The sequence below is a fragment of the Giraffa tippelskirchi genome, chromosome 5 (assembly GCF_054371585.1).
Source record: "Giraffa tippelskirchi isolate mGirTip1 chromosome 5, T2T-mGirTip1v1.2.pri, whole genome shotgun sequence".
Lineage (NCBI taxonomy): Eukaryota > Metazoa > Chordata > Mammalia > Artiodactyla > Giraffidae > Giraffa > Giraffa tippelskirchi.
This window is the reverse complement of record NC_137279.1, coordinates 52,614,005-52,637,780: the sequence shown is the minus strand read 5'-3', so window position 1 is coordinate 52,637,780 and position 23,776 is coordinate 52,614,005. Positions and strand designations below refer to the sequence as shown.

The following is a 23,776-nucleotide window of genomic DNA, read 5'->3' as shown; positions in this document are numbered from 1 at the left end:
GAGAGATACCAAGGGAACATTTCATGCAAAGATGGGCACAATAAAGGAGAGAAATGGTATGGAGCTAGAGAAGCAGAAGATATTAAGAAGAGGTGGCAAGAATACACAGAAGAACTATACAGAAAAGATCTTCATGACCCAGATAATCATGAAGGTGTGATCACTCACCTAGAGCCAGACATCCTGGAATGCGAAGTCAAGTGGGCCTTAGGAAGCATCACTACGAACAAAGCTAATGGAGGTGATGGAATTCCAGCTGAGCTATTTCAAATCCTAAAAAATGATGCTTTGAAAGTGCTGCACTCAGTATGCCAGCAAATTTGGAAAACTCAGCCATGGCCACAGGACTGGAAAAGGTCAGTTTTCATTCCAGTCCCAAAGAAAGGCAATGCCAAAGAATACTCAAACTACCGCACAATTGCACTCATCTCACGTGCTAGTAGAGTAATGCTCAAAATTCTCCAAGCCAGGCTTCACCAGTATGTGAACTGTGAAATTCCAGATGTTCAAGCTGTTTTTACAAAAGGCAGAGGAACCAGAGATCAAATTGCCAACATTTGCTGGATCATCAGAAAAGCAAGAGAGTTCCAGAAAAACATCTATTTCTGCTTTATTGACTATGCCAAAGCCTTTGACTGTGTGGATCACAATAAACTGTGGAAAATTCTGAAAGAGATGGGAATACCAGACCACCTGACCTGCCACTTGAAAAACCTGTATGCAGGTCAGGAAGCAACAGTTAGAACTGGACATGGAACAGCAGACTGGTTCCAAATAGGAAAAGGAGTACGTCAGGGCTGTATATTGTCACCCTGCTTATTTAACTTCTATGCAGAGTACATCATGAGAAACGCTGGGCTGGATGAAGCACAAGCTGGAATCAAGATTGCCAGGAGAAATATCAATAACCTTAGATATGCAGATGACACCACCCTTATGGCAGAAAGTGAAGAAGAACTAAGGAGCCTCTTGATGAAAGTGAAAGAGGAGAGTGAAAAAGTTGGCTTAAAGCTCAACATTCAGAAAACTAAGATCATGGGATCCAGTCCCATCGCTTCATGGCAAATAGATGGGGAAACAGTAACAGATGTTATTTCTTGGGGCTCCAGAATCACTGCAGATGGTGATTGCAGCCATGAAATTAAAAGACGCTTACTCCTTGGAAGGAAAGTGACGACCAACCTAGACAGCATATTTAAAAGCAGAGACATTACTTTGCCAACAAAGGTCCATCTAGTCAAGGCTATGGTTTTTCCAGTAGTCATGTATGGATGTGAGAGTTGGACTATAAAGAAAGCTGAGCACCGAAGAATTGATGCTTTTGAACTGTGGTGTTGGAGAAGACTCTTGAGAGTCCCTTGGACTGCGAGGAGATCTAACCAGTCTATCCTAAAGGAAATCAGTCCTGGGTGTTCATTGGAAGGAGTGATGTTGAAGAGGAAACTGCAATATTTTGGCCACCTGATGCAAAGAGCTGACTCATTTGAAAAGACCGTGATGCTGGGAAAGATTGAAGGAAGGAGGAGAAGGGGACAACAGAGGATGAAATGGTTAGATGGCATCACTGACTCAATGGACATGAGTTTGGGTAAATTCTGGAGTTGGTGATGGACAGGGAGGCCTGGCATGCTGGGGTTCATGGGGTCGCAAAGAGTCGGACATGACTAAGCAACTGAACTGAACTGAACTGCTTCTTGGAAGAAAAGTTATGACCAACCTAGACAGCATATTAAAAAGCAGAGACATTACTTTGCCAACAAAAGTCCGTCTAGTCAAGGCTATGGTTTTTCCAGTAGTTATGGATGGATGTGAGAATTGGAATATAAAGAAAGCTGAGCGGGGAAGAATTGATGCTTTTGAACTGTGGAGTTGGAAAAGACTCTTGAGAGTCCTTTGGACTGTCCTTTGGTCAAACCACCTGTGCGAAGAACTGACTCATTTGAAAAGACCCTGATACTGGGAAAGATTGAAGGCGGGAGGAGAAGGGGACGGTAGAGGATGAGATGATTGGATGGCATCACCGATTCAATAGACATGAGTTTGAGTAAGCTCTGGGAGTTGGTGATGGACAGGGAGGGCTGGCAAGCTGCAGTTCATGGGGTTGCAAAGAGTCAGATAGGACTGAGTGACTGAACTGAATAATCAAGAAATTCATGCATATTTTTTCTAGTACTTACATGTCCTCAATTTTACATTCAGGTTTCTGACCTAGTTGGAATTTATCCTTGTGGACAGTGAGGAAAAAAAATCCCGTTTTTATTATTTTCCATTTGGTTATCTAGTTATGTCAACGCCACTTGTTAAAAAGTCTTTTTCTCACAGCTGACTCTTACTGTACCCTAAATTGCCAATGTAGTTGGGTCTATTTCTAGATTTTTCTATCCTGTACCATGGTCTGTCTGTATGTATTCTTGGGCCAGTACCATACTTTTTAAATTATGGAGCATGCCTTAGCCCACTACTCCCCCGTCTTCTATTTCTAGCTTTCCCTGCTTAATTGTTCTTCTGAATTGACTTTATATTCAACTCATAAGCATACATACCTTTAAACATCTAAAATCATCAGCTCCTCCACCCACCAGGGTTAAATATTTTTATTATCTTCAACCCTTAGAACGCGATTTCCAGACTGTTCCTTGTCCTTTTCCACAAACCCTAAAACCGTAAAATGTGGGACTCAGAACTGACCCCACTGACATAAGTGTAGAAATGACAAGATTCCCTAGAATTATACTTCTTAGAGGGGCATCAGCGAGAACGTGGGAGCTGTAGGAACATGAAGAAGCCTGAAGGGAAAAAGTAAGCCGGAGACCGCAGACGGCCGGTAAGGAACCTGGCCCTGCGTCGCAGCCGAGGCAGAAGGTGGTCCATCAGAGGGACCGGGAACAGCCGGCGTCTCAGCACCTGGAGATAAAAGGGTCCAGCTCTGGGCAGGCGAGAGTTGGCCACCTTTCTCCTTTCCCCCAGCCTCCACTGATTGTCCTCGAAACTCTCCGGCCCAGGGCATTGCGCTTTCTCTCCCAGTTGCTGAGCTGTTCCGTCTCCCCCTCCTGTTACTCGGTGTCTTTGCTTTTCTCCCCCTGCCCCGCTCGACCGTTGGTTTCTTCCGCTGTGGCCCCGCCCCTCGCGGACCCGGCCCCAGTAGGCATCGGTACTTCCGCCAGGGGCCGTGTGTTATGACGTGTTTTCCAGGAGGCGCGGGGCAAAAGTGCCAGCGGCCGAGGAAGGCGAAGTTCAGTCTGAGTTTCCCCCCCCTGAGACGGGTCTTTTCCGAAGGAGGAAGCGGTGATAGAGAGGGGTTCTGGTGCCGTCCCACAGGGAAGCGTCGGCTGCGCTCCGCTGTCCCGTCACGATGGACTCAGTACCTGCCACTGTGCCTTCTGTCACCTCTTCCCCGGGGGACCCGGAGCTTCTGGGTCCCCTGTCGGTGCTCTACGCAGCCCTGATAGCCAGGCTTCTGGAGGTGACGGCCTTCACCCCCAGCTCTGGCAGGCGGGTGGGCGAGTTCTGAGCGGAGTGGGTGCCCTGACCGGGCGGAGGAGAAATCGTGTGTGTGTCGGGCCGGAGGCGGGCAGGACGTTCCGGTGCTGTTTAAGGAGATAGTGGAAGTGTATTTGAGAAGGTTTTGTGGCGTTTTCATTTTTTTAAATTGAGTACTTATGATGTGGCAGGCAGTGTGTTGCTTTCGAGTGTACAGTCACGGTCAAAAGAAGCGAGCATCACGGCCCTGCGGGTTCTTTTCACTTGACCCATGACACCGCTGGGGTGTGGGGTCAGTACAACAGAAAACAGTGTAGAAGTGGAGAGGAGTGTAATTCCCTGTTTGTAATGAAACAGAGTTTCTACGAACCAGTTAAAATTCAGAGAGGTCTGTCTAGACCAGTTATCGGGAACTGTCTGAAGTTTCTCATTGTTTGTCTTTATGTAAGTGGAAAACAGTTAAGACTTCACATCTCAGAGGAAAAGCTAATTGTTTGTGGTGTTCATTATCACTCTGGTTTTATTAAAAGCTTCTATAGTAATGTTTCAGTTTTTTTTTTAATGTGGCTTCTCAAATCATACAAATCAACTAAGAAAAAGCGTGATCTAGAGGGATTCTAGCCGTGTGTTGCATAAAATGGTGTTTTGGAGACTGTTGCAAAATGGAAATATATGCTCCGCATAAAGAAATTGAGATTTATAATGTTCAAAAAGACTTCAAGCCAAACAGGAAAGAGGAAGCTGCCAGTGTCTTCTTTTTATTTAAGCAGTGGAAATACTGAAGAACGTTCAGGGGATCGCTGTCTAATGGAGACTGAATTAGATTTCTGTGGATGATTCTCTGTGATGCTTTATTGAAAATTTCTTTCAGGTTTCCCACTATTTCTAATGTTTCTCTTCCAGCTCCTTGCTACATTGCCTGATGATGTCCAGCCTGGGCCTGATTTTTATGGACTGCCATGGAAGCCTGTGCTTATCACTGCCTCCTTAGGAATTGTTTCATTTGCCATTTTCTTCTGGAGAACTGTCCTTGCTGTGAGTAAATTAATTTACACCTTTAGACTCATTTAAACAGGAATATCACTGGCCCTTTTGCTTTTCTTTTAATTACTAACTTGAACTCGAATGCTTATAATCCAAACTAACATTATAAAATAATTCAGTGTAATCTTTGTTGGTAAAGACTTAGGTGAACAAGATGACATGTGTTAATCTCAGTGGGGAAACTTTAGTTTATAAATCAGAAGCCTTAAAAATGTTCATGTCCTTTTGTATAGTATACAAGTAATCTATCCTAAAGAAATAACGAGTCATAAATTAAAAGATATACGGAGTGTTAAAAATGGAACCATATTAATTAGAGTGAAAACTCGACAACCTAAATGATCTGTTGTGGGGGCAGGTTGTTAAATTATGGTACATCCATATAATGAGATATTAGGCAGCTCTTAAAATTTATGTATTTTAGTCTTTTTCCTTCTATATATGTTTCACATATTTTCTAATTTGAGCATATGCTGTTGTGTTCAGAAGACATCTTTTTATTTGGAAATACAGATTACGTAATGTCCAAAGACACCGTTAAAATTTTTATTCCTTAGAGCCCTTTTCTGTGCGTAATTTGTCTTTTATGCTTATAGATGTATGTATTCTCGTACAGATACATACTTAACGATTCTGTTTCATGGTCTTCTAATGTAATTGGGGGAAAGTTATTCTGTATAAATGAGCTTTGCAGGTGAAAAGGTTTCAGTTGAAGCTTAGCAGTTAAAGTGGCCAGAAGCATTTGATGCATGCATATCTTTCTAAAATTGAGTCTTCTGATTTCCTAATTCTCTCAGACATATCATTGTTAATAAGCTTTCTCTCCTTGCACAAGTGATTGTAAAATGATTTAAAAACAAAGGTCTTTTGCCTGGATTGTTGTGAAGACCCCTTAAATCTCATGGGGCTTTTCCTCAGCTACAAGGAAAAAAGATAGAACAGACAGCGAAAACATTTTCTATTTTCCAGTCTTGATTCTCCCATCTCAAAACCTCTGACACAAGGTTATGTAGGCTTTATGTGCTAACTGCCACCCCACAGTCTCAACATTTGGGATCTTGTTCCGTACTCTCATTGCCTGCTTCTTGCTTCTTCCTGCTTTTTCCTACCTGTTGATTTGGGTGAGAGGAGGATAAAGGAAGCTTACTTTCTCATTAGCAAGGCTGTGACATTAGAGAAATTGTCATTAATTTCTGTGTTGAAACTGAATGTAGTTTCTTTTGGAGAGCATCATTAAAAATGGTGTTAGATACTATAATAATACTGAAATATCGTGGATGATTTGTGAACTGATCTAGCATCTCATCACCATTTATGACATTTGACAAAGGGAATAGGTTACAGAGACATTCAATAACACTTTTTAAAAAATTGAGTACTGCTTGGATTTTATTCTGTAATTCAGTGCTGACACTAGGGGATAATTTAGAAGATACTGGCTGTTATTTCTCTTGTTGCTTGTGTATTTTCCTTTTGTTGTTGTTTAGTTGCTAAGTCTTGTCCGACTTTTCCCTCAGTAGTCTTTTCCCTTTTAGATTTATGACCTCCATTTTTAGGAAGTTGGGAAAATCAGATGGTCTAATTTATTAGATTTCTAAATTCACCCAGTAGCCAACTTTGATTAGGATTTCTAAGATGTTTTCTGGTGGAAGAAGCATATCTTAGTTCCCTGATTATGCCTTTAATTTGTTTCCTCAGAGTCTTTTTCAGTTATCTTTGTTTCTAGATCTCCTTCTGGCTATTTGGGGCTGTCAAATAAATGGTTTTGGGTAAATGAAGCATTAGTGTATTTAACAGGAAAATGTTACTCCTTTTCACTTTTTTTAAATTAAGGTATAAGTGACAAGTAATATTATACTAGTTTCAAGTGTGTAAAATAATGATTTGATATTTGTATATATTGCAAAATGATTGCCAAAAGTCTGGTTGACAGTCCATCACCGATACATAGATACTTACAAGATGTTTTCCCCCCTTGGGATGGGAACTTTTAAGATCTGCTCTCTTAGCAGTTTTCAACTATCTAATAATCCCTTTCCATTATGGCACTTAAGTGCTCATTTACTAAGATTGGTGCTCATTTAAAGGATACATGAATATATCTTTCATTGCAAAAATAAGGTATTTACTTAAGTGCATTTATCCATCAGGAACTATTATGAAGTATCACTACCAATTACATTTGAAATGTTTTTTTTTAGCCTTTTCCTATTTTTTAATCCTGTGGATCCTTATGCTTAATCAAACCATTGTTAAATTTTCATTTGGTTATGATTTGACTGTTGTGTTAAGAACTATAATAATTCTGTTAGTAATATGTCTTGACATCAAGCTTATTTCTTCCTCTTTTAGGTAAAGAGTAGAGTATATCAAGGTAAATATTCAGGCTTATTTTGTTATTTGTGCTATACCCTCAGTATTGATATTTGATCTGAGTTTTATGTAAGCTAAAAGTAGAAATGGTGACATCTGATCTCCGATTAATTCCTGAACATTTTACTAATCCCGGGTTGTATGCTTAGATGACAGAGTAGATGGTGATGCTAGTAGCTGAAAGGAGATGAGGTGGAACAAATCGTGAGTATAGGGAGAAGATTCAGTTTGAGCAGACTGACTTTGGATGTTGATGTAATACAATTTATTACCTGTGAACATGTTCCTGTGCTAATGATTTATTCAATACAGTAAATATTTAAGTAGATAATTTGAGAAATAGAGGTATAAGTCAGTATGCTTGCATTTTCTGTTTCTATTTTCAAATGAAAGATATTTGAAGTGATCACATTTTCTGAGAAGAAAGATGTTCATGAAGGGGAAAGATACTGAGCTAAAACATTTTACTATATTTCTTATCTTTGAAATAAATTTGAAGTGGAATCTCATTGAAATAAGGGTTATTATATTTTTCTTAAATTTTAATAATATGTTTATACCCTTATTGCTATTAAACACAGATTTCTTTTTAAAAGCATAGTAGTTATGCTAAGTTCATTTTCCTCAAAGTGCCAGATAACATGTCTTTGCTGCTAATACATTGAGTAATTCAGTTTTTAGTGATCATGATAATTTTATGGATTTCCCACTCTTTTTAGTCACTGAACAGCAAATTTCTGAGAAGTTGAAGAAGATCATGAAAGAAAACGCAGAACTTGTGCAAAAATTGTCAAGTTATGAGCAGAAGGTATTATTCTTTCATTTCCTCTCCCCCACTGTGGTTCTGTCTTGAGTTATTTCCTCCTGTCTTATAGTTCAGTTATTACAGTGTTTTTAAGTCATATTTTTAAGTTTCATTATCTCCTACAGACTCTTCAAATATGAAGCAGTCATCATACATGTCTTACTGGTTTCTTCTCTCAGGGATCTCCTATTTGGAGATAAGTTTTGATAACACTATAATTTATGTTTCTGAAGTTTGAATGCTTTATTTTATATAGATCAAGGAATCAAAGAAACATGTTCAAGAAACCAAGAAACAAAACATGATTCTCTCTGATGAAGCAATTAAATTTAAGGTAAAAAATCTCTTCTTTTTGAGATTACATTCTAAAAACAAAAGAAAAATAATGAATGGTTTTTAATCCAAATTTTTTAGGATAAAATCAAGAATCTTGAAGAAACTAATGAAATTCTGGGAGACACAGCTAAAAGTTTACGTGCTATGTTAGAGTCTGAGAGAGAAGAGAATGCCAAGAATCTGGACTTGGTAAGAGTTTTGCTGTTAAGGTTGCTATAATTTGGCTTTTGAACTATTTTGTAGGTTGGATGAGATGAACTCTGCATTTTCCTGTGCTGTAACTAGAGTCATATTGAAAGTCAGGGAAGTGGAACCTACTTCTCTGCATTTTTGTGGGATTTTAACTGCTAATACCCCAAGTTACTATTTTTATGGACCTAGAAAACACTTTTTGTCCTTTGCCCTGGGTAATTTTCACATTGCTTGGCCCTGCCCTTTGAAACATGTAGAGCAACGAAGAAATAGTTGCCCCTTTGTGTGGTCTTTGTACTTTGTTTTGATTTATTTTTGCATGTTTTGTTTCTAAAAATAAACTTTAAATGCTTGAACAGTTTTCAAATTACATACAAGATACAAAAATAGTAGAGAATGTTCCCATATATTGCACACCCAGTTAAGCTTGATCACCCGACTGAGGTAGTATTTGACAGGTTTCTCTGCTATGAAATTAACCCTTTCTCCATCCTTTGCATAGTATACTCTTTCGAAGAAAGTTACTGTGCACAACCCACAGTTAAAGCATGAAGAGTTAGGCTCCATCTCCTTGACAAGGCAGAATATCTCTGTAAATTTTGGAATTCTGTTTCTGAGATTTGGCTCTTCTCCCTCAAGTGCAGTGAGTTTTAGTTTAGCAAGAAAAGTTTTAAGTGACTTTGGGATTTTTTTCTTGACCACTAGGAAAATTCATTGATTTGAACTGGTTTAATTGGTTTGTTTTTTTTTTTTCATTTTCTTTACTTTAACTTTTTTAATCTCATCATGTACCACATTATGTCATAACTAGAAAAGTTGTGAATGGTATGAAATGTTTATATCTTCAGTATTTTCTTTCCTCGTGTTTCTACATTCTTGACTTTTCTCGTAGGCCAAAATTGGATCCTCTGCTTTTACTCAGTACCTGGGGGATAGCACTGGGATGTGTTTTGTTGATGTTTCTTCCTTTTATCATATATCCCAGTGTTTCTACTGCAATCCTAAAACATTTTTGTGCCCTTTTTTCCCCACTGCAGATATCAGAAAATAAGAGATCTATAGAGAAGTTAAAGGATGTTATCTCAGTGAATGCTTCAGAATTTTCAGAGGTAAAGCTCTACAATTCCTGCAAGATAGTAATATGATATCTTAGTATTTTGAGGAGCAAACATTGATGTGTGCTAGGAAATGCAAAAAACCAAAACCATATGAATTAATTGGGAAAGTGTAACTTTTTTTGTGCTTTTCATTGGAATTACTGCACTAATAGCAGTGTTTTGCATTAGGTTCAAATTGCCCTTAATGAAGCTAAACTTAGTGAAGAAAAAGTGAAGTCTGAATGCCATCGGGTTCAAGAAGAAAATGCTAGACTTAAGAAGAAGAAAGAGCAGGTAAAGGAAAGTTAGCATCATAGATTAAACTAGAAAAGCAAGTATCATTACTTCTTGGATATGTTTTTAAGAAAATGAAGTATGTATGCAGAATTCTATTTTTAGGTATGCAAAATATAAACTGTGCCCCCAGATTGAGTGCATGTATACATTCTCCATCTGTTCTGGGTTTTCTGTTTTATACAATTCCCTGTAGCTATCAGAATGTTTAGTCTTTGTCTCATCCAACACCAACCAGTTACTAACTTGAGTAGCCTGAAGGGGGCGATGGATTTGCTTCTTAGACCAAAGAATTAGGTATTTATTACCCTCCTTTGAGGAGTTACTGCCTCTCTGACCAAGAGAAGGTTACATGATGTGGAGTCTGGACTTGGTAGGCAGTGAGATATGTGCCCTTCTCTTCCTACTGGAAGTGAGTTATTTGAACTGGCGGCAGTTTTCTGCAGGATACAGTACACTAGACCAATGTCCTGACAGCTCTTAGGTTCTCACTGCAGTTCTGAGTGTTGGAGCCACTCTCTCCTCTCCCTTTACCAAAGCCGTAGCCCATAGTGACAAGCCAGAGAGAAGCACAGCTCCCTGCTTCCCTTTCTCCTTCATGTGGCCCTGCTGCCTCCTCTGCAAAAGCCATAATGTTTCGAAATTCATGTATTTTAACTTTTCAGTTGCAGCAAGAAATCAAAGACTGGAGTAAATCACATGCTGAGCTCAGTGAGCAAATCAGATCATTTGAGAAGTCTCAGAAAGATCTGGAAGTAGCTCTCACTCACAAAGATGATAATATTAACGTGAGTTCATTTTCTTGAATACATGCTCAATTCTCATAAATTCTCATGAAATCTGTGCAGTTGAAATTGAGAAGCTGTTTCTAAGAAATATCCTTTTGCTTCTTTTCTAGGCTTTGACTAATTGCATTACACAGTTGAATCGGTTAGATTGTGAATCTGAATCTGAGGATCAAAATAAAGGAGGAAATGAATCAGATGAATTAGCAAATGGAGAAGTGGGAGGTATGATTGGTTTCTGGGAGGTTGGACCTGTTTCTGCCTTCTTGTCTTTAAGTACACTGATGCTTTTTTCAGCGGACTGAATTTCCTATTAAGGGTTACAGCTGTAGATGCCTGTCACTGAATTTGTACAGTCAGCCCTCCAAATCTGTGGGTTTGCATATGCAGATTTAATGAACTGTGTTTTGAAAATATTGGGAGGAGAAAAATTCCATAAAGTTCCAAAAAGCAAAGTTTCAATTTGCTTCATGCCAGCACCTGTTTACTTAGCATTTACATTGTATAAGGTATTGTAAGTAATCTAGAGGTGAAATATGTGGGAGGGTCTGTGTAGGTTATGTTCAAATGTTGTGCTATTTTATATAAAGTACTTGAGCACCCATAGGTTTTGGTTTCCTGTGGTGATAGGTATGGGGAAGGAAATCCTGAAGCCAGTCTCCTGTGGACACTGAGGGACTACAGGTCTTTGTGCACTGGGCAGAGGTGGGGTGCTGGGTTGTAGTACAGCTAGGCATGCAGTAAACACTGACATGGCTTTTCCATTCCATTGAGAGCTGGATGTGTGCACTGGCACCAGAGCAGCATCAGTCCTGTCTCACTCCTCTGCATCCTGAACACTCTTCAGTAGGAAAAACTTGTTTCTCACCTTTATGTGTACTATATCTGTAGCTCTGTGGCTTTACGGCCGCAACCAATTTTAAAAGTACTGAGCTGGAGGGAGCTGTAAACTAACTAAGCAATGAGAGTGGAAGCTAAAGGGCCATAGTGTTTACTGATGAGGGAGGTATTTCTAGACACTGAATCCCAGGTTGAATGTTACCCATATTGGGAGTGTTTTAAACTCCATCTGGTAGCAGGTTCAAGGGGAGAGAAGAGGAGTGAGTCTTTCTAAATAAGATATTTGACTGGGGGCAGGTAGGTCCAAGAAAGAAGAAAAGCTGTATTTCACGTACCCCTTCTTGCCCAAGAACTGCATGGATGTTTTTACTGTACAGACTGGGAATTCATTAGTTTTTTCAATCTAACTTTGCAGATCTCTTGGAAGTCAAATAGCCTAATCAGTTCTTTTGGTTAGTTTGTTTTTTCTTTGAATGTTTGAACATGGTAATTGTTTGGGAAAAATCAAGGACATATAGTTAAACAGTAAGGAAGGAAAGAGCAATGAAATCCTTTTGTTTGTTTTTAGGTGACCGGAGTGAGAAGGTGAAAAATCAGATTAAGCAGATGATGGACGTTTCTCGGGTACAATCCTTTTATAGAGTACTGTAATCCCCTGGAGAAAGAAATGGCAACCCACTCCAGTATTCTTGCCTCAGAAATCCCACGGACAGAGGAACCTGGCAGGTTACAGTCCATGGGGTCGCAAGAGTCAGACATGACTAAGCGACTAAACCACCACCACTATAAGTGCCTATGATAATAATATTCTTACTATTAAGAATATTTAGACTTAGAATATTTGTTATTAAGAATAGTAAATGTAAGACTATTTACTATCAAGAATTCTTACTTTTAGGAATATTTTTCTCTTCTGCAATTTTTAGACACAAACTGCGATATCAGTAGTTGAAGAGGATCTAAAACTTTTACAATGTAAACTCAGAGCCTCCATGTCCACTAAATGTAACCTGGAAGGTAGGTTGCTTCTTAAAAAGAAATTGCTGTTGGAAAAATAAAGAATGACTTGCTCTTTCCATGTTTTTCACCCCCTTTAATACTGCCCCCCTCAACGAGTTCTCCAGTTCTTGTGCACACACACAAAACTAAGATGTTTTATCCCCTGTAGACCAAATAAAGAAATTAGAAGAAGATCGCAGCTCACTTCAGTCTGCCAAAACTGTGCTGGAAGATGAATGCAAAACACTAAGGCAGAAAGTAGAGATTCTAAATGAACTCTACCAGCAGAAGGAGATGGCTCTACAAAAGTAAGATTATCGTGCTTCATTGTTAACAATATTGTCATCTAACTAAATGCATGTGTTACTGTAGATAATCTTGTCTTTTTTAAAGATTGTTTATTGTATTTTCTATCTATAATTAGTATAAATTTGGCTTTCTTCCTTTTCTACCCTGTTTCCCATAACTTGCATTTTTTTTTTCTATTTTGACTAATTGTCAGCAATTATTGCCTGTAATTTATCTGAGGGGTGGTAGTTATTGGTACTAACAGTTGCTGTTCTGAAAGTGCTTCTTCTATGATCTGTACCCTTTCTGCAGCTCTACCACTTATTCCACTTTTCTTTGTTGTTGTCACTTACATCCTTATTTGTCTTACATTTGTTCTTCTAGTTCTTAATATAGCCTTTAAAAATCCTGAGTGATTTATAGGACATGATTTTTAGTAGAATCAGTATACTTTAAAAGGAGTATTTAGTTACTGATAGTATTGTAAGACAGCATGTATCCTGGACTTACTAAATTAATAGACATCCTGACTTAGATGCTCCTGCATTTTAATTCTTTGTATATTTGAACTCCACAAGTTGTTTTTATTGTCCACTATAGTGCTTTCTGGCCAGTAGTCACTTAATTTACAGGCATACCTCATTTTATTGCATTTTGCTTTATCGTGCTTTGCAGATACTACATTTCTTAGAAATTGAAGGTTTGTGGCAACCCTGAGTCAAGCAAGTCTGTCAGTACCATTTTTTTTTTTTTTTTTATAAATTTATTTACTTTAGTTGGGGGCTAATTACTTTACAATATTGTAGTAGTTTTTGCCATACATTGACATGAATCAGCCATGGGTTTACATGTGTTCCCCTTCCTGGACCCCCCACCCACCTCCCTCCCCATCCCATCCCTCTGGGTCATCCCATGGCCCCGGCCCTGAGCCCTTGTCTCATGCATCGAACATGGAATGGTGTTCTGTTTCACATATGATAATATACATGTTTCAATGCTATTCTCCCAGAACGTCCCACCCTCACCTTCTCCCTCAGAGTCCACAAGACTGTTCTATGCATCTGTGTCTCTTATTCTGTCTCGCATATAGGGTTATCGTTACCATCTTTCAAATTCCATATATATGCATTAGTATACTGTATTGTTGTTTTTCTTTCTGGCTTACTTCAGTACCATTTTTTTTCAACAGCATTTGCTTACTTCATGTCTCTGTGTCATATTTTGGTAATTCTCACAGTATTTCAGACTTTTGCATTATCACTATATTTGCTGTGGTGATCTGTGATCAGTGATCTTTAAGGTTACTATTACAAAATGATCATAAAGGCTCAGATGATAGTTACATATTTTAGCAGTAAAGTGTTAGGTAGTTAAGGCTTGTATGTGGTTTTCAGACATGATGCTGTTGCACACTTTTATCATAGACTACTTACAGTACAGTGTAAACAAAACTTTTATATGCACTGGGAGATTAAAAAAGTTCCAAAAGTCACTTTCTTTCTTTGCTTTATTGTGGTGGTCTGGAACTGAACCTGTAGTATCTCTGAGGTCTGCCTATAGTTCTTCTTTTCTCCCCTGCACCTTTGGTGTCTCTCATTTGGAATCACTTTCATTCTACTTGAAGAACATCCTTTAATGACAGATTTGGCCAGTTTATCTTTGTGTGAATACATCTTTATTTTGAGTCCTTTTTTTCAGGATCTTCTGCTGGCTCTGGGATTTTTGAAGTTACTTAATTCCAGCGCTATAAAGATAACCAATTTCTTGCTGGTTTTAAAGTTTCTTCAAGGAGTCCAGTATCACTCTTATTTTCCCTGTTCAAATGTCTCACCCTTGCCTTTGTGGTCTTTAAAAGTTATTTTGGTTTTTCAGCAGTTTTATTAGAAGCTGCCTAGGTATGGGTGTTTTTGGTTTTTATTTCTCTTCTCCTTCCACCGCCCCACCCCCCCAATCTATTTTGCATTTATGCTGTTTGAGGTCATTGACACCTCCTGAATTTTGGGGTTTTTAATCCACATATTAATTTTATCTCATTCTTCTCTGAGATTCCATCTGAATCTTTAAAACTTACTTCCCGCTGTGTCTCCTACATTGTCATCTGTATTTGCTTCATTCTGGATGTTTTTTTCTGACCTATCTTCCAGTGTGCTAGCATCTCACTTCAGTTATCAAATCTGCTGCTAAAATCATTCGTTGAGTTCTTAATTTCAGTTACTGTGTTTTAGTTTTATATTTCTAATCCTTTGCTGAAATTTGTAATCTTTACTTGCGTGAATATATAAGGCACAGTTATTTTAAAAGCCTGTGTGATAATTCCATTATGTGGATCCTCAATGAGTCATTTCTGTTGTCTTTCAGATTTTAATCACAGAGTCTTGTGGGGAGCCTGGGCATTTTTGATTGAGTGGCAAACACTGTAGAGGGAATTGGAGGCCTAGGATGGTGTTATTTTCCTAAAGAAAAAAAAACAGTTTTTTTCTAGCAGGTGGCCATTACTTCAATCCAGTCAGCAATAAAGATCATTCAGAGATGACTTAGTTCCTTCAAAGGACACTGCATTGTTTGCTTGGAACTCCAAGTACACAATTCTTTCTAGTCTCAACATAGCCCAAGGCTCTTACTAGGATCCCCCTGGTTGGAACCCCTTAGCTCTGCTTTGTTTTCTGTGCACACAGGAAGCTGTTGAACTCTGTTCAGCCTCCTTATATCTCTTCATTGTCTTCAGTGCATGGGTCAGCCGAGTTGGGAAAAGTGATTTCAGATGGCAGGCTTACTTGTAATTCTGAGGTTCCTTTTTTTATTGGATCGGGACCTCATGCCTTCAAGCACGTTCTTTATATTTTTGTCTAATGTTCTATATATTTTGTCTAATGTTCTATTTGTCTGATATTTTTAATGTTCTCACACTAACTCATTCATTCCTGGAAGGAAAATTGTCTCTGATCTTTCTTCAAGACCCAGTTTTCTCACATCTCTTCCTGTGCCAGAGTTAGGGCATTGTTCTGTGGTTAAGTGCATTGTTAAACTGCATTCAACAGTGCACTCTAGTAGTACAGGGAGAGTACATTATGCATATTGTATCTTTACAGTGCACTCTAGTAGTACAGGGAGAGTACATTATGCATATTGTATCTTTAGCGTCTTACTAGGTAACCAGTATATTTTAGCCATTCATAAGACACTTGCTAAAGTATTGAATGGACAGTTACAAAAGAATATATAACTCTTTTTCTCTGTGATTACTGTTTTTACTGTGCTTTTTCTGATTATGCTTCTGATTCATAGAAACTAAGTTTCTAGTTTCTTTTGAATCAGAACTATAGTCAAAGAAGTAGAAAAGTAAAAAAAAAAAAAAATAGTATTTTAAAACCATTATCACATGTTGCTGCCATTACACTTTCTGTTATAGTATATTAATACCTTGAACTTGAAAGTTAAAACCAGTTTCTAGTAGGTGATACTCTGATTATGAGACAGTTTAATTCTTTTTCTATTCAATAGACACTGCCAATTCTAAGATTTTTCTCTTTCCTCTAATCACAGTTCCATTTACATAGGCAGTAGAAGTTCCACATCTGAAGTGTGGAAGTGTTCTATGGTTAATTGCACAATTGGAAGACTTTCTAAAAGGCTTTTGAGGACTAATTATCATGGTGCCAGTCTAGATTGAGAAATAGCCCTTCCAAGATTGAAATAAGAGAAGTAATTACAGGTCTTTCCATGGCAGAAATGAGAGCCGTAATTATCCCCTGCTCTATCCTAATAAGCTTGATTGTGTTAGGTTGATCAGCCCTGGCTCTCCATATTGAAGTAAAATGAGCTCTCATTGTCTCAAACACAAGAAACTTGCCCATGGGGTGCAGCGTTTTTTTCCATTTGTTTCATTTATTAGTGAGTAGAGAATTGTGAAAAGTTAAAAAATGCAAGTGTTGCCAACAGGCAGAGTTTGATTTTTATCTCTAGGTGGCAGGTTTGACTTCCTTCCTATGACTTTGTATGAATATGCTTTGGAAAGGATGGGAAGTAACCTAGAGACATTTAGACAGAATGCTGGGGAAAAAAAAAAGAGAAGCACCTTCATTTGACAACTGATTTTATCTTAGGAAATTGAGTCAAGAAGAGTTTGAACGGCAAGAAAGAGAGCAGCGGCTGTCAGCTGCAGATGAAAAGGCGGTTTTGGCGGCAGAGGAAGTGAAAACTTACAAGTGAGTTCAGATTCTGAGAAGGGTGTCAGTGGCTGATGAAACTACTGTAGGCGTTTTTTCAAAACAAAACTGTTTTTACACTGTGTAGAACAAAAATAGCACCAAAGCAGAAATAAATGGTCAAAACATTTAATTAACATGAGAAGACATAAACTTTAAGTTAACAAAGGAAAAAATGTTAAATTAACAGAAATTTCCTTACACCCAATACTATCAAGACAGAGGGAGCTTGCTTCATGCCAACAGTGATGAGTGGTTTTATATATTGGAGAAATTCTTTTTTGGAAGGCAGTTTGCTGTATGATGTATCTAAAAATCATTAAAATGATAGTAGTCATAGCTCTGGAAAATTTTCTGTGGATATAATTAAAAGAAGAAACAGCTTTCTGGAGAAAGATTTATAGCAGGATTGTTTGAGAACATATGAAGAGCTGTTAAGGAAATTATAATTATCAATTCAGAATCTCTAGCTCTTAAATAATAAAGAAGGAAATTATATAGTAATAGTTTTGATCACAATGTGCTCCTATAACCACACAAAATGTGTTTTTGTATATAGGGGTGAAGTCTGAAAGGGTCCAGTTGTTAAAGGGAACATGGTAAGATTGTGTAAAATTTTATTCAGTTGTGTTTTAAATAATAAAAGGAAGTTTAACCCTTAGGCGGAGAATTGAAGAAATGGAGGATGAACTACAGAAAACAGAGCGCTCATTTAAAAACCAGGTAAATTATACTGCCCTACAGGGCAGAATTCTTTGCTATCTGATACAGATTATTACAATAGCTATTACAGGGAATCCTTGAACATATTTCTTGATGGCTTGTCTTTTTCAGATTGCTACTCATGAAAAGAAAGCTCACGATAACTGGGTAAGATTTTTTTTTTTCCTTTATTTTGTGTGGTTTATCACAGCTTATTTTGGATTTTTTTCCTCCCAATAGCTCAAAGCTCGTGCTGCAGAAAGAGCTATAGCTGAAGAGAAAAGAGAAGCTGCCAACTTGAGACATAAGTATGTGTTTTTAAAACTTATATTTTCAGTGTGTTTTAAGAGTTTTTAAAGGCTGTGTCATGATATCCAGTAAGGAATTTTCTATTTCATATTTAAGTCTATTCTTTCTTTATATTCAAGATTATTGGAACTAACCCAAAAGATGGCAATGATGCAAGAAGAACCTGTGATTGTAAAACCAATGCCAGGAAGACCCAACACACAAAACCCTCCACGGAGAGGTAGGGAGTACTTTTAAATGGCAGCAGTCTATATTTTGGTGAAAAATGTGTTTAAGTTACTTTTTATTTCTGTAATGTGTGTGTAATATTTATGATGCCCTAGAAATAATCCCAAGAACTTACTAAAGAAAAAAAGGTTTAAGTGCCAACTCTTCCCCATTGTCTTCAGGCCCCCTGAGCCAGAATGGCTCTTTTGGCCCATCTCCTGTGAGCGGTGGAGAATGCTCCCCACCACTGACAGCAGACCCACCTGCAAGACCTCTGTCTGCTACGCTTAATCGAAGAGAGATGCCTCGAAGTGAATTTGGTGAGCATTGCCATGTTACCTTGTGGTAAACTGTTTCAAGAGTTCTTTCCTTCTTTGAGAATTCGGGTCTGTCCAATATAGAGAAAGATTAATTTGTCTTGGTGAGTCAATAGTCTACTTTAGATCTGCTTTAGAACAAAAAGCATTTATTTACTATTATGATACTATTGTATTTATTATGTGTGAACATATATGTAAACAAATATAAACATATTTATATACAGTATATATATAAATATCATTGATTATTGTTTCTTTTCAGATTTTTGTTGTGAAGTATAAACCTTTATCTTTAAATTTCTGTTGAGTTCCTCTCTTGAATATTATAAAAGTAGCCTTAAAACTTTATAGTTAATGCAGGGTACATCTACTTCTCATTACTTTAATATGAAATGCTATTTAAGTCTAGTTCTAGTCATAAATGTGTCTATACTTGTTAAGATACAGAAGTCAGATTACATATAGATTGAAAAGTCTAAACAATTGCCGGTAGCTTGAAGTACCTGACTGGTGCTGGTGCTATTAATGTGCAGGCCTTTCAATCCAACATAGTTCTTACTTTAATTCTATAGGTTTGTGCATGAACTGTAAGTGGTTTCTCCTCATATGTATTGGGAGACCCGTGTTAAATTTTGCTTTAGGTAGAATTGAACCCTGACCTGCCCACAGTTGGTTTATTCTGAAAAATTCATGCAAGGGCTCTGTTACCTCTCTCTCAAGGGTCAGTGGATGGGCCTCTCCCTCGATCTCGATGGGCCTCTGAAGCATCTGGGAAACCCTCTGCCTCTGGTAAGGGACCTGAGTGTGTTCAAAGAGTCTCAGATTGTGGAGCAAGTGGGCGGAGGCCTTTGTAGTCCTTCAGAGCATGTGTACAAGTCAGAACAAGCCTTAGTCTGCTCTCTGGCTTCCCACAGATCCAGAATCCGGCGCTGCTCCTATGGTGAACAGCAGCTCCAGAAGCTCTTCGCCCTCTAAGGTGATGGATGAGGGCAAGGTAAAACCTGCAGTCATTTTGAATTGTTATTAGGTATTTCCGGACACATTTAACTTTTTCTACAACATCCTCTCTTTGCCTCACCCATCTCCCTTTTATGTGTTCTATCTGTACCATCTCATTTATTTTTTGAAAAAGCAAACTGTTCCCCAAGAGCCTGAAGGCCCTTCAGTTCCCAGCATTCCTTCTTTGGCTGAGCATCCAGTATCAGTAAGTACTTAGAGGTTGAGAGGAACACTGCGTTTTCTACTTGGTGTATTTCTAGAAAAGTTCCAAGGAGCATGACACTAATCTGCTTTGCTTAAAATTGCATGGCGATACTGACCTTATGACCTCGAAGTGTTTCTGGGTTGCTGAAGTCTGGTTGGTTGGTTTTTACTCCTTTTTCCTGTTTTGGTTAAGTGATTAATCTCTTTAGAGCATCTATTGTAAATAACCTTAAAAAAATGTGAAAAAGTCATCACTCCAACACTGTATGGTGTGTGCTTCAAATGATGACAGCTCTAAGGCAAATCAGTTCATCATATATTGCATAAATTCATCATTATCATGTATTTATTTGGAAGTATGCTATTTAAGAATATCTCCAGTCGTATACTAGGCAAGCCCTGTGCCGTATTATGAATAATCTGAAATTACACATTGGTAACAGAGGTTGATTGCTGTAAGTGAAATACTGAATAGTGGAAATCTTTAATTACCCCTTATGCCATTTCCCAGCAGCAGCCTTAAATTATGTTCACATAAGGGTCTTCTCTTGGAACTTGCATAGCTGTGACAGCTGCTGAGTCCTGTGATTATACCTCAGAGTGCTTTACTCTGTAAGTAAATTTTGAGAATTTCCAGCCCAGTTTCCCATAGGGAAGTACAGGTTAGTACTTCGTAGTACAAAGGATGGTGTTACTGGGGAATGAGGGTGGCTGTTAGATCTGTGCCTGCTGAACTCGTGTATATATAGCACTGTCTCTGTGTGGAAATCCTTTGACTTCCAGGGCAGGACTCTAGGAAGACACATCGCTTGAGGGCTCTTTTTATCCCAGGGCAACCTGGAGAAGACCCAAGACCCCTTTGGAGTGGTGGACTTCAAAGAGAGTGGAGCCTCCTTTGACAGAGGGGAGGCAGAGGAGGATGAGTGCAGGCTTGGAGTCAGACCCCCTGTAGTGAATTCTAACTCAGCCTCTTTATGTGCTGTGTGACCTTCAGCAAATTATTTAATACTCTGTGCCTCTTTTCCCTCATGTTTAAAACAAGATGAGATCTTATAATTTGAAAGGAAATTGAAGGTACTCTGAATAGTAGCTTTTATTACATGTGTGTGAAAATGGATTTTTTCATTCCTTTTTGTTCTTTCCATTCTTTTTTTTTCCTTTTTATTTATTTGTTTTGCCATACATTGACATGAATCCACCATGGGTGTACGTGTTTTCCCCTTCCAGAACCCCCCTTCCACCTCCCTCTTTCCATTCTTAATATGGAAAAAGGAGCTCTTGTGGTGATGGGAGGGAGGGGCTGCCCTAGACACAGATTATAGTGTGTGTGGTATGGTGGTTTTTTCAGTTGGGAATTGCCTCTGTTAACATCCTTTGACAGTCCTCTTGCTTCCTCTCTGTTTGCACATACAAGCAATAATATGATTACGGTGAAAGTGTTCCTTCCTCTAACATTCTCTTAACCCGCCTGAGCTCTCAGGGGGATGGATAGGAGGGGTGGAGTTCTGTCGCACTAGTTGGCTCTTTGGACAAGTGCCTGACATCTGCTTCAATGGGTTTTAGCTCTTATGGTGTCGGTGCTTTTATCTGTTATATGCAGGTATTTCAGAACTTTCATTACTTCTGCTTTGCAGGTTAGTATGGCTGCAAAAGGGCCCCCTCCTTTTCCAGGGGCACCCCTCATGAGCTCCCCAGTGGGAGGCCCTCTACTGCCACCCATCCGATATGGACCACCTCCTCAACTCTGTGGGCCTTTCGGACCTCGGCCACTTCCTCCACCCTTTGGTATGATGACTGAATGGTAGTAATGGACTTGTAAAGTATATTCATCTTTTCATTCTAATCCTTGGTAAAATGTTAACAGTTGCTGCCACAGGGCTGTGCAATGAAAGGGTAAAGCTGGCTGATACATTTGAATTTTCCACCAGTTTCTTAGGACACAAGGGGTGCTGCATCATCTTCCTGTACTGAGATGGACAGGAGGAATCTCTTGTAGACAGGGAAAAGGGACTGTTCATAGAAAGTAAGAAATACTACTACTGCCTATGTTGCTTGAACATCTCTGGCTACATACTAGGCTCTGTAGTCGATAGAATTAACTGTCCTAACTCCACGAGCTTAAGGGATCCTATAGGACACACATACATACATTATACAACATAAAACTTGTAATCACCATAATAGAAGCATAAGCAGTGGGTCACAGAGTATAAAAGGAAAGATGAAGCCATCACTACCCACCTTGGGAATAAATAGGAAGTGCTGAAGAGAAGGTAGAATGTAACAGCTAATAGGTGGAAAGCTGCTGAATTCAATTAGGTGGAGCTGGCAGGCCTTTCCCAGCAGGGTAGACACCTTGATTTTGATGGCATGTGTAGGTCCAAGCTGAGCTCCTGTGTGCATTTTTCATTGACACAGTCACTGTGGGATTTCCCTTATCAAAATTTACTTACAGTGAAACCTTATTTCATAATCTATCATCTTGGTATGATGCATAGTGTTTCTGAGTACAAATCAAGCTCTTATGAGATACAGACAGCAGAATTGTATAGTTGAAAAAAACCAGAAGCTAGGTAGAGCCATGTTAAAATCCACCCTCTGTTGCTTTGTAACTGGCTGGCCACAGGCATGTAACTTAAACTTTCTGAGCCTGTTTGCCTCATCTGTGGAGCCACCACCTGACTTCCAGGGGTATGAGAAATTGATTAACGTACCGGGAATGAAGTTCAGGTGTGTTCATATGTAGTTACATGACTTAATTTTAATTTTTTCAGGTCCTGGTTTGCGTCCACCGCTAGGCTTAAGAGAATATGCACCAGGTGTTCCACCGGGAAAACGGGACCTGCCTCTCGACCCTCGAGAATTTTTACCACCAGGACATGCACCTTTTAGACCTTTAGGCTCTCTTGGCCCAAGAGAGTACTTTATTCCTGGTGCCCGATTACCACTCCCCACTCATGGGCCCCAGGATTATCCACCTTCCTCTGCTGCAAGAGACTTACCACCCTCCGGCTCCAGAGATGAGCCCCCGCCTGCCTCTCAGGGCACTAGCCAGGACTCCTCACCGGCTTTAAAACAGAGCCCATAACTGACCTTGGACATTCAGTCTGAGAGAAAGTGGACCGTGCACTATTCGTTACAGTTAAGGTTTTCATTGGCTTCAAAATCCAAAAGCTGATTTTAAAAGATTTGTTTTTAAATCTTAGCTGCCCTGGCAGTGTGCATTTTTGAGCCAAACAATTAAAAAAATATATCATTTCCCCCCTAAAATAAAAAATCACCTTGTAAGCTGGAGCCTCCTTACAACTTTGAAATGTGCAATAAAAAAATACCTGTGTTTTAGTTCATGTAGCATATGTTACTGCTAAATGATTTAGAATGTTGTGAAAAGTATGAACATTTCCTGTGGAAATGCTATAAGAACATGTATTTCCATTTATTATCCTATTTTTAGTGTACACCAGTTGAATATAGAGCAATGGTATTTATAAGCTTGATTTTTAAAAAAATATGTGGTCGCAAAGACTGTTACGCTAAAACTGTTTAAAGATCACTAAAATTTTATCTCCCCTCTTGCTTAAGTTCATTGTAGTAATAGTTCATAAAAATTTGGTTATTAGTATTTCCCAAGTGTCTGTTGATTCATTGGATTGTTTTCTCCTGAGATTTATCCCATTTTGGAAACATGTAAACTCAAGCTCCCAAAACTGAAGATGGTGACCTGGCAGCATGCTCCCCTGGCCCATGGCTCAGGCATTCAACCTGAGTCACCAGGAAGCATCACAACTGATGCCTTCCTTCTACTTCAGAGAAGTCAGCAGGCCTATCTGGACAGCAGTCACGTGCTTTCTCGTGACTCTGATTGGTTTTGACTTAAGAGTGAGTGGTTTTCTGAGTATGAGTTTACATGTAACAAAGAGTTGTTTAACCTGATGTTCTGTTGCTTTTACTGTTATTGTGTTAAGGGTGTGTAACAGAAAAATGAAAATGATGTGTTGCGACCATAAAGTAAGAAAATTTCTCTTAAAAGATGTAGAGTCTATTATTTCTCCTATCCCTTGCCACTGGCTTTCAAGGAATATGGCAAAAAAAAGACCAAAGCATATATAACACTATGAGAAAGAATGATTTAGGATCATAAGACTTGTAACATGCCCGAGGTCAGCAACCATGGGCTGAACTCAGTTCTTTTCATTGACTGATATTACTACAAAATTAATATTTGAATCCTGGCACTTACATTTAAAAGTAAATAAATCTGAGAATCTAGGAATGCACCATAATTACTACACTCATT

At 38.7% G+C, this 23,776-nt stretch overlaps 1 protein-coding gene across 6 annotated transcripts in view; it reads left to right on the top strand.

Annotated features, from left to right (window-relative positions):
• The window catches only part of MIA3 (MIA SH3 domain ER export factor 3), a 54,184-nt gene extending 30,676 nt beyond the window's left edge, over positions 1-23,508 (top strand). For 2 of the 6 annotated variants that reach the window (XM_081489872.1, XM_081489873.1), the window contains exons 7-28: positions 4,384-4,515; positions 6,877-6,898; positions 7,617-7,705; positions 7,959-8,036; positions 8,117-8,227; positions 9,268-9,339; positions 9,517-9,621; positions 10,287-10,409; positions 10,520-10,631; positions 11,815-11,870; positions 12,173-12,263; positions 12,415-12,553; positions 16,637-16,738; positions 17,401-17,461; positions 17,573-17,608; positions 17,681-17,748; positions 17,869-17,969; positions 18,139-18,276; positions 18,997-19,065; positions 19,191-19,270; positions 21,114-21,264; positions 22,254-23,508. In XM_081489872.1, the coding sequence (XP_081345998.1) occupies positions 4,384-4,515; positions 6,877-6,898; positions 7,617-7,705; positions 7,959-8,036; positions 8,117-8,227; positions 9,268-9,339; positions 9,517-9,621; positions 10,287-10,409; positions 10,520-10,631; positions 11,815-11,870; positions 12,173-12,263; positions 12,415-12,553; positions 16,637-16,738; positions 17,401-17,461; positions 17,573-17,608; positions 17,681-17,748; positions 17,869-17,969; positions 18,139-18,276; positions 18,997-19,065; positions 19,191-19,270; positions 21,114-21,264; positions 22,254-22,567 (2,250 nt within the window). In that variant the 3' untranslated portion in view covers positions 22,568-23,508. Of the gene's footprint in view, positions 1-3,199; positions 3,464-4,383; positions 4,516-6,876; positions 6,899-7,616; positions 7,706-7,958; positions 8,037-8,116; positions 8,228-9,267; positions 9,340-9,516; positions 9,622-10,286; positions 10,410-10,519; positions 10,632-11,814; positions 11,871-12,172; positions 12,264-12,414; positions 12,554-16,636; positions 16,739-17,400; positions 17,462-17,572; positions 17,609-17,680; positions 17,749-17,868; positions 17,970-18,138; positions 18,277-18,996; positions 19,066-19,190; positions 19,271-19,408; positions 19,481-21,113; positions 21,265-22,253 lie in introns of those variants that run through there. The other 4 variants (XM_081489875.1, XM_081489871.1, XM_081489876.1 and 1 more) reach the window with 4 other exon arrangements.
• Positions 23,509-23,776: the final 268 nt, after the last annotated feature.